The sequence below is a fragment of the Monodon monoceros genome, unplaced genomic scaffold (genome assembly GCF_005190385.1).
Source record: "Monodon monoceros isolate NGI ecotype Baffin Bay Population unplaced genomic scaffold, NGI_Narwhal_1 Super_Scaffold_21, whole genome shotgun sequence".
Taxonomy (NCBI): domain Eukaryota; kingdom Metazoa; phylum Chordata; class Mammalia; order Artiodactyla; family Monodontidae; genus Monodon; species Monodon monoceros.
Window position 1 is genome coordinate 80,062,889 of NW_021703778.1, and position 15,291 is coordinate 80,078,179.

The following is a 15,291-nucleotide window of genomic DNA, read 5'->3' on the forward strand; positions in this document are numbered from 1 at the left end:
CTCGCACAGAAACGAAGACCCAACACAGCCAAAAATAAATGAATTAGTAAATAAATATTTATTTATTTAAAAAAAATGAGGATTTCAGTGACTTGTCAGTCAATGCCAAAGGTGTAATACTCATGTCATGAGGGTCCAATAAGGAGAAAGAGTACAGTGCCCCTAAAAAGAAAAAAACTATTAAAATAAATAATGACTGAAAGCTTCCTAAGCTGTGCAAAGATACAAACCTGTAGATTTAAGAAGCTCAGAGAACTAAAGAGGATAAACCTAAAGAAACTCATGGCCAGACACAACAAAATCAAATTGCTGAAACCTAAGGACAGAGGAAAAATGTTGAAAGCAGTCAGATAAAAGTGACACTCTCAACAGGGGAACAATAATTCCAATGACTGTAGATTTCTCATCAGGAACCACTGGAAGACAGAAGAAGGAGAAACAAGATTTTTAAAGGATGTTAAACTAGAATTCTATATCCAGTAAAAATATCCTTCAGGTATAAAGGTGAAATAAACATATTCTCAGATGAAGAAAAGGGGATACATAACCACAAAATCTCCCTAAAAAAATTAAAGGAAAATGTTCAGATTGAAAGAAAATGATACAAGAAGAAATGCTGGAATATCAGAAATGAAGGAAGCACAACAGATACAGTCATGATCTGCATACATATTAACAGACTATCCTTTTCCTCTTGAGTTCTTTAATATATATTTGAAGACTCACATTAAAATAATTATATTGGCTGGTGGAGTAGTTAAAGTATGTAGATGCAATACATAAGAAAATTAAAACATAAAGGAGAAGATAAGGGACCCATATTGTGACAAGGATTTTGAATTTCACTTGAATTCCAAAAGGGATTGCTTAAAATATGTATATTGTAATTACTACAGCCACCACTTAAAAATTATATGAAGAGATGTTAAAATCACAAAAGTTAAATTAAAATAGAAACTTAAAAATTCAAATAACTGAAACAAGGAAAGGGGAACATAGGAACAAAAAAAAACACAAAAGGAAAAAGAGAACAAATAATAAAATGAAAAACCTAAATTCAAGCATGTCAATCATTACATTAAATACAGATTGTTTAAATGCAGCAGTTAAACGATAGAAATTGTTAGAATCAATAAAAACGATTTGCTGTGTTGAAGAAACTCACTTCAAATATAATGATATAGGTAGGTTAAAGGTAAAAGGATGGAAAATTACAGATCATGAAAATTTTAATCAAGAGAAAACTAGAGAAGCTTTATCAATGTCAGGCAAAGTAGACTTCAGAGCAAAGAAAATTGCCCCAGATAAAGAGAAATACTACATAATGATAAAAGGATAAAATTCATTAAGAAGATAGAATAGTCCTAAATGAACGTGGATTTAACAATAAGACTTCAAAATACTTAGAAAAAAAACCTGACAAAACTGAAAGGAGAAACAGAAACAGCCACAAGTATAATTGTAGGGCTACAAACTTCTCTCTTGGTAACTGAAAGAACAAGTAGACAGAAAATCATCAAGGGTATAGAAAATTTGAACAAAACCATCAGTCGATTGGATCTAACTGACATCAACAGAATACTCCATCTAACAAGTACAGAATACACATCTTTTTAAAATGCACATGGAATATTCACAAAGATAGACAATATGCTTACTTCTTAACAAAACTGAACACATTTTAAATAATTTAAATCATACCAATTATGTTCTCAGACCATAATGCAATTAAACTAGAATTAGTAAAGAAAGACAACAAAAACATATTACATAATACACTTTTAAATAATTCAGTGGTAAAAGAGAAAGTCTCAAGGGAAATTAGAAAATATTTTAAACAGAATGAAAATAAAAATGCAACGTATCAAAATTTGTTGTATGCAGCTAAGCAGTTCTTAGAGGGAAATTTATAGCCCCAAAATGCATATATTACAAAAAAGAAAGATCTCAAATCAATAGTCTGAGCTTTCACCTGAAAAAAGTAGAAAAATCAGTGCAAAATAAACCCAAAGCAAGCAGAAGGAGGGAAACTCTAAAGGTAAGAGCAGAAACCAATGAAATTAAAATCTAAAAATCAATAGGGATAATCAATTGAGCCCAAACTGGTTCTTTTAAAATAACTTTAATAAAATTGATAGAACTTTAGCAAGGCTGACCAAAAAAAAAAAAAGAGAAAGACACTAATTGCTGAGTCTGAAAATAAAGGGAATATCACTAAAGTCCCTCCAAGATATTTATAAGTTAAAAAAGGGAAAATTACAAACAATATTATGCACATAAATTCAACAACTTAGATGAAATGGAACAATTTCTCAAAAACCACAAGCTACCCAAACCTACTTATTTCTGTTTTCTGTAACTATTAAAGAAATTGAATTTATAGTTAATAAACTTCTGAAAAGGAAATGTTTGGTTGCAGATGATTTCATAGGTTCAGTGAAGTCTACCAAACATTTAAAGAATAAATATTACCAGTTCTATACAATCTCTTCTAGAAAATAGAAGAGGAGGTAATAGTTCCCAACTTGTTTTATGAGACTAGCATTACTCTGATACCAAAACTAGACAAAGACAGTAGTATATAAAAAGAAAACTACATTCCAATAACCTCCATGGCCACAGATGCAAAAATTCTCAACATAATATTGCCAAATTGAATGAACAAAATAAAAAGTTCAGTACACCAAGAGAAAGTGGAATTAATCCCTGGAATGCAAGGATTCCCTGCAATGGAATCCCTGGTTCAATATTCAAATATCATTCAATGTAACCCACCCCATTAATGGTCTAAAGACAAAAAAAATCCACATGATCATATTAATTGATGTAGAAATGTATTTGATAAAATTCAGCTTTCATTAATGACAGAAGCTCTTGACAAAAGGAATAGGAAGAAACTTCCTCAACCTGATAAAAGATACCTACTAAAAACCTATAACAAACATCATATTGATGAAATATTTCTGACTAAGACTGGTAACGAGGGAAGGGTGTCCTCTCTCACCATGTCCACTCAACATCATACTAGAAATCCTAGTTAGTGCGATAAGTCAAGAAAAAGAAATAAAAGGCATAGAGATTGGAAAGGAAGAAATAAAACTATCCCTACTCATAGATGATATGAATGCCTATGTGGAAAATCCCAAGGAATCTACAAAAAACCTCTTAGTGCTGATAAATGAGTTTCATAACATCACAGAATACAAAGTCAAAATGAACATCAAATCACATTTCTATAACTAGCAATGAATAATTGCAGACCCAAATGAAAACACATACACATGTGCATGTACACACACACACACACACACACGTTTACAATAGCTCCAAATGAAATATTCAGGTATAAATCTAATAAAACATGTATGGAACTTGTGTGATGAAAATTATAAAATGCTAATGAAACAAATCAAAGAAGATCTAAATAAATGAAGAGACATATAGTGTCTCCCTAATACATGGAAAAAGATGTGTAAGTAGACTCAACATTTTAAAGATTTCAATCCTCCCCAAATTCATGTATAGATTTAATGCAATACCAATAAAAATCCTAGCAGGATAGTTTTCAGATATAGATAAGGTAATTCTATAAATTTGTATGGGAAAGCAAGAAAAAAAAAGACCAGAAATATTGAAAAAAGAGAATAAAGTTGGAGGAATGATGCTACCCAATTTTAAGACTTATTATAAAGTGACAGTATTCAAGAGGGTGATAATGTCAAAAGCATTGACACATATTTCAATGGAACATAATAGAGAAACTCCCTTCAAAACCCATATAAATATTGCCTATTGGTTTTTGAAAAAGGTAAAAGCAATTCAGTGATGAAAGAATAGTCTTTTCAAGAAATGATATTGGAAAGTCGGACATTCATGTGTAAGTAAATGGAACACTGATCTGTTCTCCATCACTATAGTTTTGCCTTTTGGATAATGTCATACAAATGACATCATACATACAACATATAACTTTTTGAGACTTGATCCTTTCATGCAAGTTGTTGCATGTATCAATAGTTTGTTTTTAATTCATGAATAGTATTCCATAATATTGATGTACTCCAATTTGTTTATCAATGGACATTTGAGTTATTTCCAGTTTTTGGCAATTATGAGTAGAACTTCTATAAATATTTTACATAGACCTTTGTGTGAATGTACATTTTCATTTCTTTGGGGCAGATTTTCTCAGTCTTGGCACTATTGAAATTTTGGACCAGATAATTCTTTGTTTTGGGGGGCTGTTCTGTGCATCTTAGAAGGTTTAGCAGCATCCCTGGCTTCTGCTCATTAGATTCTAGCAGTATCCGGCCCACCCTCCAGTTGTGACAACCAAAATATCTCTAGACCTTGCCAAATGTCCCATGGGGGCAAAATCATCCCTGGTTAAGAACCACAGCTTTAGGGTAAATACTTAGGAGTAGGACTGCTGGGTCATATGGCAAACGTATTTTTAAATTTACAAGAATCTGTCAAACTGTATTCCAGAGTGGTTGTGTCATTTTACATCACCAACAATGTGATGTAAAATTTGCTTTGCATTCTCACCACCACCTGGTATTGCCAGTATATTTTCTTTTCGACCTTCTTACAGGTATGTAGTGGTTTTAATTTTCATTTCCCTAATGGGGTCTACATTGTATTCTTCAAACTGAGAGGGTCCTGGTTTTCTCCCTGCCTCCCAGGAGTATAGTGATTGTTGGATATTGCTTGGTAATTTAAAATAATTCCTCTCATTAATTCATCATAGAACTAACGCTTACAAAGGTTTTCAATATTTGGCAAGGAGGAAAGGGAGACTCAGGGAGGCTGAGTTGGAAAATGCCTTTCTGTACATTCACAGAGAAAGACAACTGATGGTAAAGGTTTAGTCTGTTGTTAATGAAGGCTGGGATCTGAAATGATACTCCCTTGAAACACATCCTAGAATTGGACTAGAAAACAAAGAGGCCTTATTCTATCACTCACAGAAAAGAGCAAGAACCCAATTCTCTATAAACAGAGACAGAGGCTTCTGAGCCAAGGGGTAGGAGGAAAAGCAGGGACCAGGGAACCTGGGAGGCAGAATACCTGAATTTGAACTATGGCTTTTCCACTCAGTAGATTACCCTGGACAAATCATTTTTATCCTGAATCCAAGTTTCCTCATACTTTAAATGAGAGTTACAATCCTTATCTCACAGGGTTACTGTGATGGCAGAATGAGATAGTGTGTGTGCAAATGCACAGCACATAGCAGGAAATTAATACATGTTGAGTTAATGAATAAATCTTTTTCAGAACCTATAAAGACAAAGTAAGAAGTTGAATATATTTAGTCTTTGATTTCATATAATTGTTTTATTTCAAATTAGCCAACCTGGACTGAGTGCCAGGAAGCTGATAGCTTTCTGTCTGATTTATTTCCTTTGATGACATCATTCATTCCATGAATTTAAAGTTAGAATTTTATACCCAGACAAACTATCCACCAAGGGTGAGACAGAATAAAGACAGATTCAGATACGCAAGGACCCAAAAAAGTCTATTTGCAAGTACACTCTTTCTTGAGAAGCTATAAAGCTTGTCACAGTGTATGCTCTGGGAAACTGCAGGGTTCTGGACTCAGGTCTGGGTCTGCATTCTAGCCCCACCAGTTACAAACTGGAGGTAAGTCAATTAATCTCTCAGAGCATTAGTTTTCCAACGTACAAAGGAGGATGATGCCTAATTTATAAAGTGGAGATAAAGGGTGTAAGGTGGTGACACTTAGGTAGTATGTAAGGCAGGTAGGTGCCCAGCAGAGGTTCATGCCTTCCTCTCTCCAATCCTCACTGTGTCCAGTGCAATCCTATAAGCTGTTTTTGTGTTCCATTCCCAGAGGTCCAGGCTCTGGAGGTCAGGCTGCAGAGTATACAGTGCAGTAACCCTGACATATAAGCTCACAGGAAGGATCTGCTCTACAGTCAGAGACTCCTGAAAGCCCCTAAAAGCTCCAACGTTTTCAAGACTCAAAGGAATGAATTTCTAAGGGTGGAATATCAGACACTGAGATGAGCGAGTGTGAGGCGAATGTGACAACCACTACACTATGGACAGTGAGATGAACCAGTGGAAAGTCAGGGAAAAGGAACACATTTCAAGTATTTGGGATGGGCCTTTACAACATACCATATAGGCAGCAGGCAGGCCAACTCACAGGCTGAGTGTGACAATGTCTTAATAAACATTATTTTTACAGTTGTATAAACTTCTTTCCAAACACTTTCAAACCCATGATTTCACCGCCTCATCCCAACAGCATCAGAGAATGTGGCTGATTGCTTTCATGGCCACAGAGCCTTCTTACTGCTGTGTACTTGTCTATTTGCAATGTGACCTTGCCCCTCCTCTTATTAAGGATGGAGTCTCTTTCTCTGCCCAGAGGCTGGCTCAGCCATGGGACTTGCTTTGGCAAGTGGGACATTAGTAAACACGATGCAAGCAGAGAGTTGAGCCGTGCCTCCACAATGGGGGCTGCCTCCTCTTCCTGCTCTGATCCATGTTGTAAGGAGCCTGAGCCTTCTCAAGGATGAAAGCCCATCTGGACAGAGGCCCAGCGAGAGCCAGAGCTGTGAACCAGGCCATCCTGGACTACGCAGCCCCACCCACACCAACTGCCAGATGATGCAGCCCCAGGAGCAGCTCCAGGCAATTCCAGACCAGACTGCTGACCCCCAGCATACGAGCAAATCCAGTGGGTCTGCTTTAAGCCACCCAGTTTTGGTGTGGTTTTCTCCACAACCATCAAAAACCGATACAGCCTGGCAGGGACGTTATTACCAAGTGCATTTTACATCTGAACAACACGGACGTTCAGAGAGCTTGGGAGACGGGCCTGAGATCACACGCCCAGCCTGGGACTCTAACCCAGGTCATCTGAGTCTGGGCCTCTGGTCAGGGTCCACCAGGCATCCCCCCTTCCTAGTTCTCAGTTGCCTTGAAACCAGATGAAGCACCCAGAGGCCACCACTAACTAACTGCTTTCAGAGATTTTACCGGTTTTGGAACAAGTAATGGATTCCTCCCGTTGCACACACCCCCTCTTCCCGCAGTGTCCAGCATGGCGGGGGGGGGGGGCAGTGCTGCACATGCCAGCCGGTGACGGACAACTTCACCTCAGCACTGCTTTCCCTGCAGACCTGCATGACTTAGGCTGGACTTATTTTCTTCTCTCCTCCGTGTCTTCCTTTTCCTTCTGGTGAGCAGCCCTCTTCCTCATGGCCCCACTTGCAGCCCTGGTGACGGGCGAGCCTAGTTCACCTTTGGTGGAGGGGCTGTAAACCCCAGCAGCAGTGTGAAGGAGGTCACACTTCACACGTCGTGCCTCAGAGGGTCTCTGGAGGAGCAGCCGCACAGAACGTCTGATTTCGCATTTTAGCCACAGAGAAACATACACGTTTTGATTTGCAAGTAGGAGCAGCAGAGACAACGGGTCCTGTAGTTCTGAGTGCGCCTGCGTGGAAGCCCCCGCCTCTGCCTGCCTCGGCTCTCACCATGTTTGCCGCGTCTGTGGGTGCAGGTGCCACCCCATCTTTCTCACGCATCTGAACTCAGCAGGGAGCTCACACTGGCCTTGCCTTCCTGAGGTCTTGGAGGGCATCCCGCTCTGTGGTCACCAGTCCTGAGCAGCCTGTCCACGGTGGTTCTCTGGCTGGTGGCCCGCCCTGCCCAGACCCCAGCCTGGTCTCCACCCTTGTCCGTGGTCAAGTCGTGGACAGTCATCCCTGCCTCCAGGGTCTCCTCCTGGGGCTTGGCCAGTGAGCCTGGGGACCGGCCACTGCGAGTCGTGCAGGAGGAAGGCAGGAAGCAGGCCAAGCGCATCCCTGGGTCTGGCCCTTGGTCCCTTCCGGCCTCTTCAGGTACTTAACCTGGTTGCTTTCTGGAAAAAAAAAGATACTGGGCCAGTGTCCATGCTGGGAGCCGCAGTGTGGCATCTGTCTCCATCTGTCCCAGGGCCAGGCGGCCAGGGGCTGGCTGGGCAGGAGCAGTGCTTGCACTTGTCACTCACCATGGTGGCCAGGTTCCCAGGGCGTAGGGGAAACACGAGGAAAGCCACTGTAGTTTTTCTCGCCATTGTACCTGCAAATGCACTCATTTGCCCGGCTCTCTCCTTTCCTCAGGATAAATTCTGGGAAGTCTGTGTGGCCTTTCTGGTCACTTTTCTTAGTTCTGTTCAGGGGGCTATCACATCAGCCCTGAGCCGAGCCCACTGCAGGCCTAGCCGGTTCTTCTCTGTTTCTCACTTCACCTCCTCCCCATTCTCTGGCAGCAACTGTGCCCCTTGAGGGGCCAGCACAGGCCAGACAGGAGAGGCCAGAGGGCAGCCAAGGCCATCTTGGCTGTCCTCCTTGGGGTGCCCGCTGGGCTTGGGGGAGGTCCTAATGCTGACTCCATTTCCAAGGACGTGCTTTTGCAGGTCTTCAGACCTCCCCCCAGCTGAGGGTCTCTGCCCTCCATTCCCTGGACAGAGGCAGTGGTGCCCCAAGCCAATGGCTGCGCCCACCCTTCAGGCCTGGCCTCTGGGCTTCTCCCTCATAGGCAGAGTCCTGAAGACAGCGTGGCCCAGGCCTCCTCCCAGGATCCGCGCTCAGTCTCCGCAACCCTGGAGCCCCAGGGATGCTCCCCGTCCCTCAGCTCAGCACGAGGAGGGGACCCTCTTCCCCTTGCCAAGAGAAGACAGAGGCAAAATGCAGAGATGCTGACAACTTGCTCAAGAAAAGTCTCTCTTTTGGACTTTTGCACCCCAAGAGAAGGTGGACCCCCCAGCAGGGGTACACCTCCTAGAAGGAGGAAACAGTCCTGTTCTCTGTGGTGTGACCGCATAAGAGCTCTCCAGGGAGGAGGATGTGGGGAAGTCCCGTGAGAGTGACTAAAAGCCTCTGTGAGGTCTCTCTCACAGAGCTCAAATGTTACCATAGTAACGTGTCAGAACAAAAACAGCCTTGGTTCTAGAAGCTCCCCACCTGCGTCTGGGATCTACCTGCTGCTGTGGGTCCAGGTGACCGTCCGGAGCCCACACACAGCTCTGCAGACTGCAGTTATTGGGCCAGAAAACCCTGCGCCCTCCACATATATACAATGGAATATTACTCAGCCATAAAAAGAAACAAAACTGAGTTATTTGTAGTGAGGTGGATGGACCTAGAGTCTGTCATACAGAGTGAAGTAAGTCAGAAAGAGAAAAACAAATACCGTATGCTAACACATATATATGGAATCTAAGAAAAAAAAGAAAATGGTCATGAAGAACCTAGGGGCAAGATGAGAATAAAGACACAGACCTACTAGAGAATGGACTTGAGGATACGGGGAGGGCGAAGGTAAGCTGTGACAAAGTGAGAGAGTGGCATGGACATATATACACTATCAAATGTAAAATAGATAGCTAGTGGGAAGCAGCCGCATAGCACAAGATCAGCTAGGTGCTTTGTGACCACCTAGAGGGGTGGGATAGGGAGGGTGGGAGGGAGGGAGACGCAAGAGGGAAGAGATATGGGAACATATGTATATGTATAACTGATTTACTTTGTTATAAAGCAGAAACTAACACACCATTGTAAAGCACTTATACTCCAATAAAGATGTTAAAAAACAAACAAACAAAACAAAAAAACCCTGTGCCCTGGCTTGGGAGGGCATGGGGTGGGGGAGAATTGGAGCCCCTGGGACCATTTAAAATCCAGGAGAAACCAGACATGGGGCTGGCACACCACCTGCAGAGCATTTCTGTGCCATGATCTGTGCAGAGCGACAGGCAAACGGATCCTCCCGAGGCCCTGGCACGTGTCAGAATCCTGCCTGCTCCTGGGGTTGCCCACTCAGCACCCCTCACAGAAGAGGACACTAGTGGCCAGCATGATGCTTACCTGCTCCCCAAACCTTCTGGTCCAAGTTGCATGGAGGGAACTTAAAAAGACCAGGGCGGGAGTTCCCTGGTGGCCTAGTGGTTAGGATTACAGGCTTTCATTGCCGTGACCCGGGTTCAATCCCTGGTCAGAGTTGCGTGGTGTGGCCAAAAACACTTCCATCTTTACAACTGAAACCAAACTAATGGTGAAGGGGTCCTGCGAGGAGGGGGACATTTGGAGGCACAGGGCAGCTACCATCGGGTTGGCAGGTCTCAGCAATGCCCGAGTGCCGGGCGAGTGGTCAGCTGGTCCAGCATCTTCTCCCCCGACCCCATATCCTCAGGGCTTAAGGAGTGGGAGAAAGAGGAGGGGACAGTAGGGGACACAGCCGCTGCCCATCACCTAGGGGCCTCTATGTGGTGGTCCTGCCTCGACCTTGGCAAACCCGAGTCCCTGTGAGGGGTGACAGGGACAAACAGATGTCGTCTGCTGCCTGCCCCCACTCTCCTGCTCTGAGTCCTCTGGGGTCCCAGGGAGCAGCAGCAGTGCCCAGGCCATGGCCTTAGGAGTCAGATGGCCCGAACCAGCCATGTGACTGTCAGTCAAGTGCCTCCTGGATGGGAGGACTCGGGGGGGACACAGTATGTGGTGACTGTGACCTGTTACTCTTATCATTACTGCTGTCATTCCCCACATCTTCCCCACCCTGGAAGAGTCACCAAGCAGGATCCAATGTACCAGCATCTACAGAGCAGCAGGGGCTGGAGGGACAATGGGGAAAAGGATGGCGAGGAACCCTTTAGATGCATCCCAGGCAAGACTCAGCAGTGTGGGAAAGTAGAGAGCAGGCTTTCAGGAATGGATTGAGTCTTTAGGATATTTGTCCCCAAATGTCCTAAACAAGACAGACTTTTGGTGTTGACAAGTCTCCCGATTAAAACAAAGTGACAGGGAATCCCTGGCTGTCCAGTGATTGAGACTTTCGCCTTCTAATGCAGGGGGTGCGGGTTAAATTCCTGGTCGGGGAATTAAGATCCCACATGCTTCGGGGCCAATAAAACAAAATGTAAAACAGAAGCAATATTGTAACAAATTCAATACAGACTTTAAAAGTGGTCCACTTAAAAAAACACAAAAAAACAAAGTGACAAAACAACCCTGTAGGAATAGCGTTTACAGGTTCCCTTATCATCTCTAAGCCTTGTCTTTGAAGGGCCTCTGTCTGGTGCCAGCCTGGAAAGCGCTAGGTCCTGCTGCAGAGGCTGAGGACCCAGATGCAGAGATGCATGGGGGCAGGGTAGGGCCTGGGATGCACTGCCTGCAGGGGCTGTCTAGAGCCTCTGATCCTTTCTCGGGTCTCCCCGCTGTCAACAAGCATCCTCTCTTGTGTTTGGCTGAGACGTTTTCTGGGGGGTGACAACCTGGCCCTCGGTTTCAAAAAGCTGGGGCCAAAGGGGCTGCAGCTGCCCTGTTGGCTGCACCTTCATTCCCACGTGGGGACGGTCCAGCCGTGTCTGCAGGAAGAACAGCCGCTGCCCATGTGTGCAGAGCAGTAGAACACGCAGGATGTCCCTGGAGCCTGTCTGCGAGACGCTGGGCTTGCCTAACCATCTTTTGTTTCACTGTGACTTCTTAAAGCCAGAAATTAGATGTTCAGATGAAAAAACCCAAATCAGCAGCCTGAGGCTTCAGAGCCTGGTGAGTGCGTGGGCAGTGTGGGCCCTTCCGAGGCTGGCTGGGCGGTGAGTCCCTCCCTGCTGTGGTGTCGGGGGGCACACGTGAGCTCATGAGATGCACATGGGGACTGTGCACACTTTCGCCCAAACATCTGGCAGGGTCCTGCTGTCCCGCCTGCCCCCCCCCCCACCTGCCCTGCATCCTTGGTAGAGTCTTAGGTCTGAAGGCAGGAGTCGTCCTCATGTCGCCCCCAGCTTGGGGGTCCTGCATCCTCCCCAACTTCCCATGCCGCTGGGGGTGAGGGCACGGCCGGGGCAGCACTTACCCCCCGCCCGAGCCGCCGTGCTTGCTGATGTGCGTGCGTGGCTCGCTGGAGGCCAGCTTCAGCAGCTCTGTCCACTCTCGCTCCCACTCTTCCTCCGTGTACACCAGCCCTGACTGGCGCAAAGGGGGGCGGGCTCAGGAGGGGGCGGCCACTCCTTACGCTCCACCCAGGCGATCCTGGCCGAGAGCCTCACCTCCCGGTTTTGTCAGCCCCTGGGCCTGGGGCACCTGTTAGTGGCCGAGGACCATCCCCATTTGCTCTTGACAGAATTTGTTCAGAACCCCCAATCTCCAACCTCCATGCCGTTGGGAGTCCACCCAGCAATAGGGGTCATTCCCAGGGGTGAGAACACCAGTGTAACCTGTACGCGCACCGGGCAGAGCACCGACCACTGACACGTGTGTAGGGACCCGGGCAGACCCATCTTCAAGGGCTTCCAGGCCAGCAAAGGGCCAGTGCTCACCGAGGTTCAGGGATGAGGATTCCCTCTGGACTGAGCACACACACTGGGGCTGGGGCTGCGGGCCGTGCCAGGGCCAATCTGTGGCTGCACCGGCAGTGACCTGACGGGTGACCATCTAATTCACCATTCAGGTCGGGACAGCCTTGCGAGTGAAGGCGATTGGTTTTCATAATTACACCAGGACGGGTGGGGGAAATGGGCGTCTGGTCGCTGTGGGCAGGGCCTGACTGTCGCAACGGGCTCCTCTTTGGTGGGTCTGAGTGGGGGACGGAGCCATTGCTGCTGATCTCACAAGACAGACTTGACCTCGGGGCCCAGATCCAGACCCCGCCCTGGCTTTGGCCATGCGCGGCGTGGTCCCGGCTCTGCCACGCCGACAGGTACCTACCTCCTTGTTCTGCTGCGTCTGCTGCCACCTCCATCTTCGCTTCAGGGCCTCCCTCTCGGCCCCCGTCCTCATCATGGTGTAGAGAGCTTTCCGCAAAACCAGGTCCCGGTCGTGAAAGCCCCACATTCCTGCAGCCGGGAGGCCCGTGAGGGGCAGAGGAGAGAGGAGGGACGTGAGGAGGAGGGGGGCAGGCTGGCAGGCGCTGGGGCCACCACCGCCGTCCAGCCTTGGCCCCCGCAGCTGTGTGAGCAGACTAGCTCGGTAGCCAGCTGTTCAGTTCTGATGATTAGCAAGCAGCTGCCCTCTGTGCTCCCTTGTGATGTTTCCCATGGATGCAGGCAGTGGTGAAGGAGCACGGCCCCTCCTTAGAGCAACAACAGTTTCGCTAAGTGCTGCCTGTCTCAGGGGCCCTTGGCAGGCTGCCCTCAACCTCTCAGGTTTGCTCTGAGGGATATAATGTTTGTGGTTCGGGCCTTGTGTTCGAGTGGGAGAGAGCCTGTGGGGACAATCGGTGATGTGCCCTCACACAGGGCCCAGAGCCAGGATGGCAGTCAGACTTCATCGGGGGTCTGCCGCATCTGTTGTCTGTAGCCCTGAGGCATCTCAGCACACATCTGGGGCCCGCGGAGAGCACCTGCTTCTGAAGGAAGTGCCCCTCCCGGCCTGTGCCGGGTGCCCAGGGGTCAATAAAGACAAACCAGCATCTCTGAGTATGCCTTTGGCGCAGCTCAGGAGTGGCCAAGAAACCCAGCCAATGGAAGAAGCATCGTGAAAGAGAGATGCAGCTCTGGCTACAGGGAGAGAGTGGGGGAATTCATTCATTCATTCATTTGTTTAATTGAATCCCATTAATTCCACTTAATTCCATACTTATTTCACAATAGGGGTGAGGCACCATCCTGAGTGCTGGGAATATCCACAGCAGCAACCAGGACAGACTGAATTCCTAAAATCTCACGGAGCCCACAATGAGGGGAGGAGAGGCAGGTATCGAATTAGCATGTAACACCCTATGTTGCGGGCAGCAGCACCGTCGGGGGGATGAAGCAGGCCAAGAGGGCAGAGTGGTGGGTGGTTTGGTCACGGTGTGAGTGGAGACATTGGAGCAAAGACTTGAGTGGTGAAGGACGGGGCTGAGTCACAGGAAGAGGCCAGGGCTGGCCCCAAGGAGGCCCACGTGGCATACTAGGGAGGGAAAGGTGGCTGGAGCTGGGATGGAGGGTGGAGAGGTGGAGACTGGAAAGGTGGACTTGAAGTGAGCTGGGACCCCCTGGAGAGCTTTCAGAGAGCAGTGACCCGCACTGACTGCTGATCAAAAGCCCAAACTGGCTGTACATCCTTTAGTGCAAAGACACGCGGATAACCTTGGGCTGCTGCGGGCTTTCTGTCCAGGGAGGCTTTGGTCTTTTTCTGCAGCACAGGCGGAGGGAGGTGGCTATCAACACTCCTTTTATGAACAGGCTGAGCTGAGCTTTCTCATCCCTCAGACCTGCCTGCAGCCTCCTCCCAGGCAGGGCAAGTCCCGGGTCCAGTCTACAGGCCATGGCTCCTTGTTTGGGTCTCTTTTGCAAAGAGGGTCTCCTTGTCCCATACATGTTTGCCCACAAGCCTGACTCCAGGATTACCGTCATTTCTATGTGTGCCCCACACCCTAGGTCAATGCCAGGGCTGGTCAGCAGGTCCAGTAAGCATTGCTGGTGAGTGTGTGGTATGGCCACTTCGGGCAGTCCTGCTCCTGTGGGGTTCAGCAATTTAAGTACAAAAGGGGAACAAAGTACTGGGAGAAAAGAACCAACAGGCCACGAGTCCCAGGCTCAGTCTTGGCCTAGCCTCTCTTGCAGCTGGGGTGAGGGACACCTGCAGAAGGCTTTCTCTTCCCAGGCAGACCTGGAGGGCCTGCTGTGCTCATGGGGAAACACATGCCATCAGACAGGACCACAGTGGCGTGTGGCCAGCTGGTTTGTGGCCTTATCCACCCATGGTCATGCCGGGGACAGTGCCTCTGCATGCTGTAGTTTCAGAAGGACAAAGGCATTTCCATGCCTGAAACTTTGTAAAGAGGCTGCTGGTTGACACAGAGGAGAGATCTCTTCTTTCATTTTCCTTCTCCAGGTTTTATACAGAACAAGATGAAATAAGTTCCATAAGAGGGAGATAGTGAATACATTACGATGGAATAGGACACAACTAGCAAAAATATGTTTTTGAAGAACAGCATGGAAAATTCTCAATACAATTTTAAGGGAAAAATGTTGGATTCCAAACTGTGAACACCGTGAGATCCTAATTTCACTGGAAGAATAGACAAAAGTGTGGAAGACAATATACCAAAATGTTAAAAGCAGCCATCGCTGGGCAGTGGGATTGCTGATTGATATTTTACTATGATGAATGTGGAGTCAACAGACAGAAATGCGTTAGTTTTGAAAGGGAGGAGGTGGGTGGGTACCCTTGTCTTCCCCATCACTCCTTGTCAAGCCCATGGAATGTGGGATGTTCCCTTTGCTCTTGGGCTCCATCCTCCTCTGGGCATCTCGGGGCCCTTTCCAGGTCCCCTCATTACCCTCTA

The 15,291-nt window shown here is 46.8% G+C and overlaps 1 protein-coding gene across 1 annotated transcript in view; it reads right to left on the bottom strand.

The window, feature by feature from the left end:
• The window catches only part of LOC114903852 (OTU domain-containing protein 7A), a 201,514-nt gene that overhangs the window by 39,805 nt on the left and 146,418 nt on the right, over positions 1–15,291 (bottom strand). Inside the window, exons 7-8 of the mRNA XM_029237114.1 lie at positions 12,723–12,850; positions 11,872–11,963 (exon numbers count right to left, since the gene is read on the bottom strand). Coding sequence (XP_029092947.1) covers positions 11,872–11,963; positions 12,723–12,850 — 220 coding nt within the window. The remainder of the gene's footprint in view (positions 1–11,871; positions 11,964–12,722; positions 12,851–15,291) is intronic.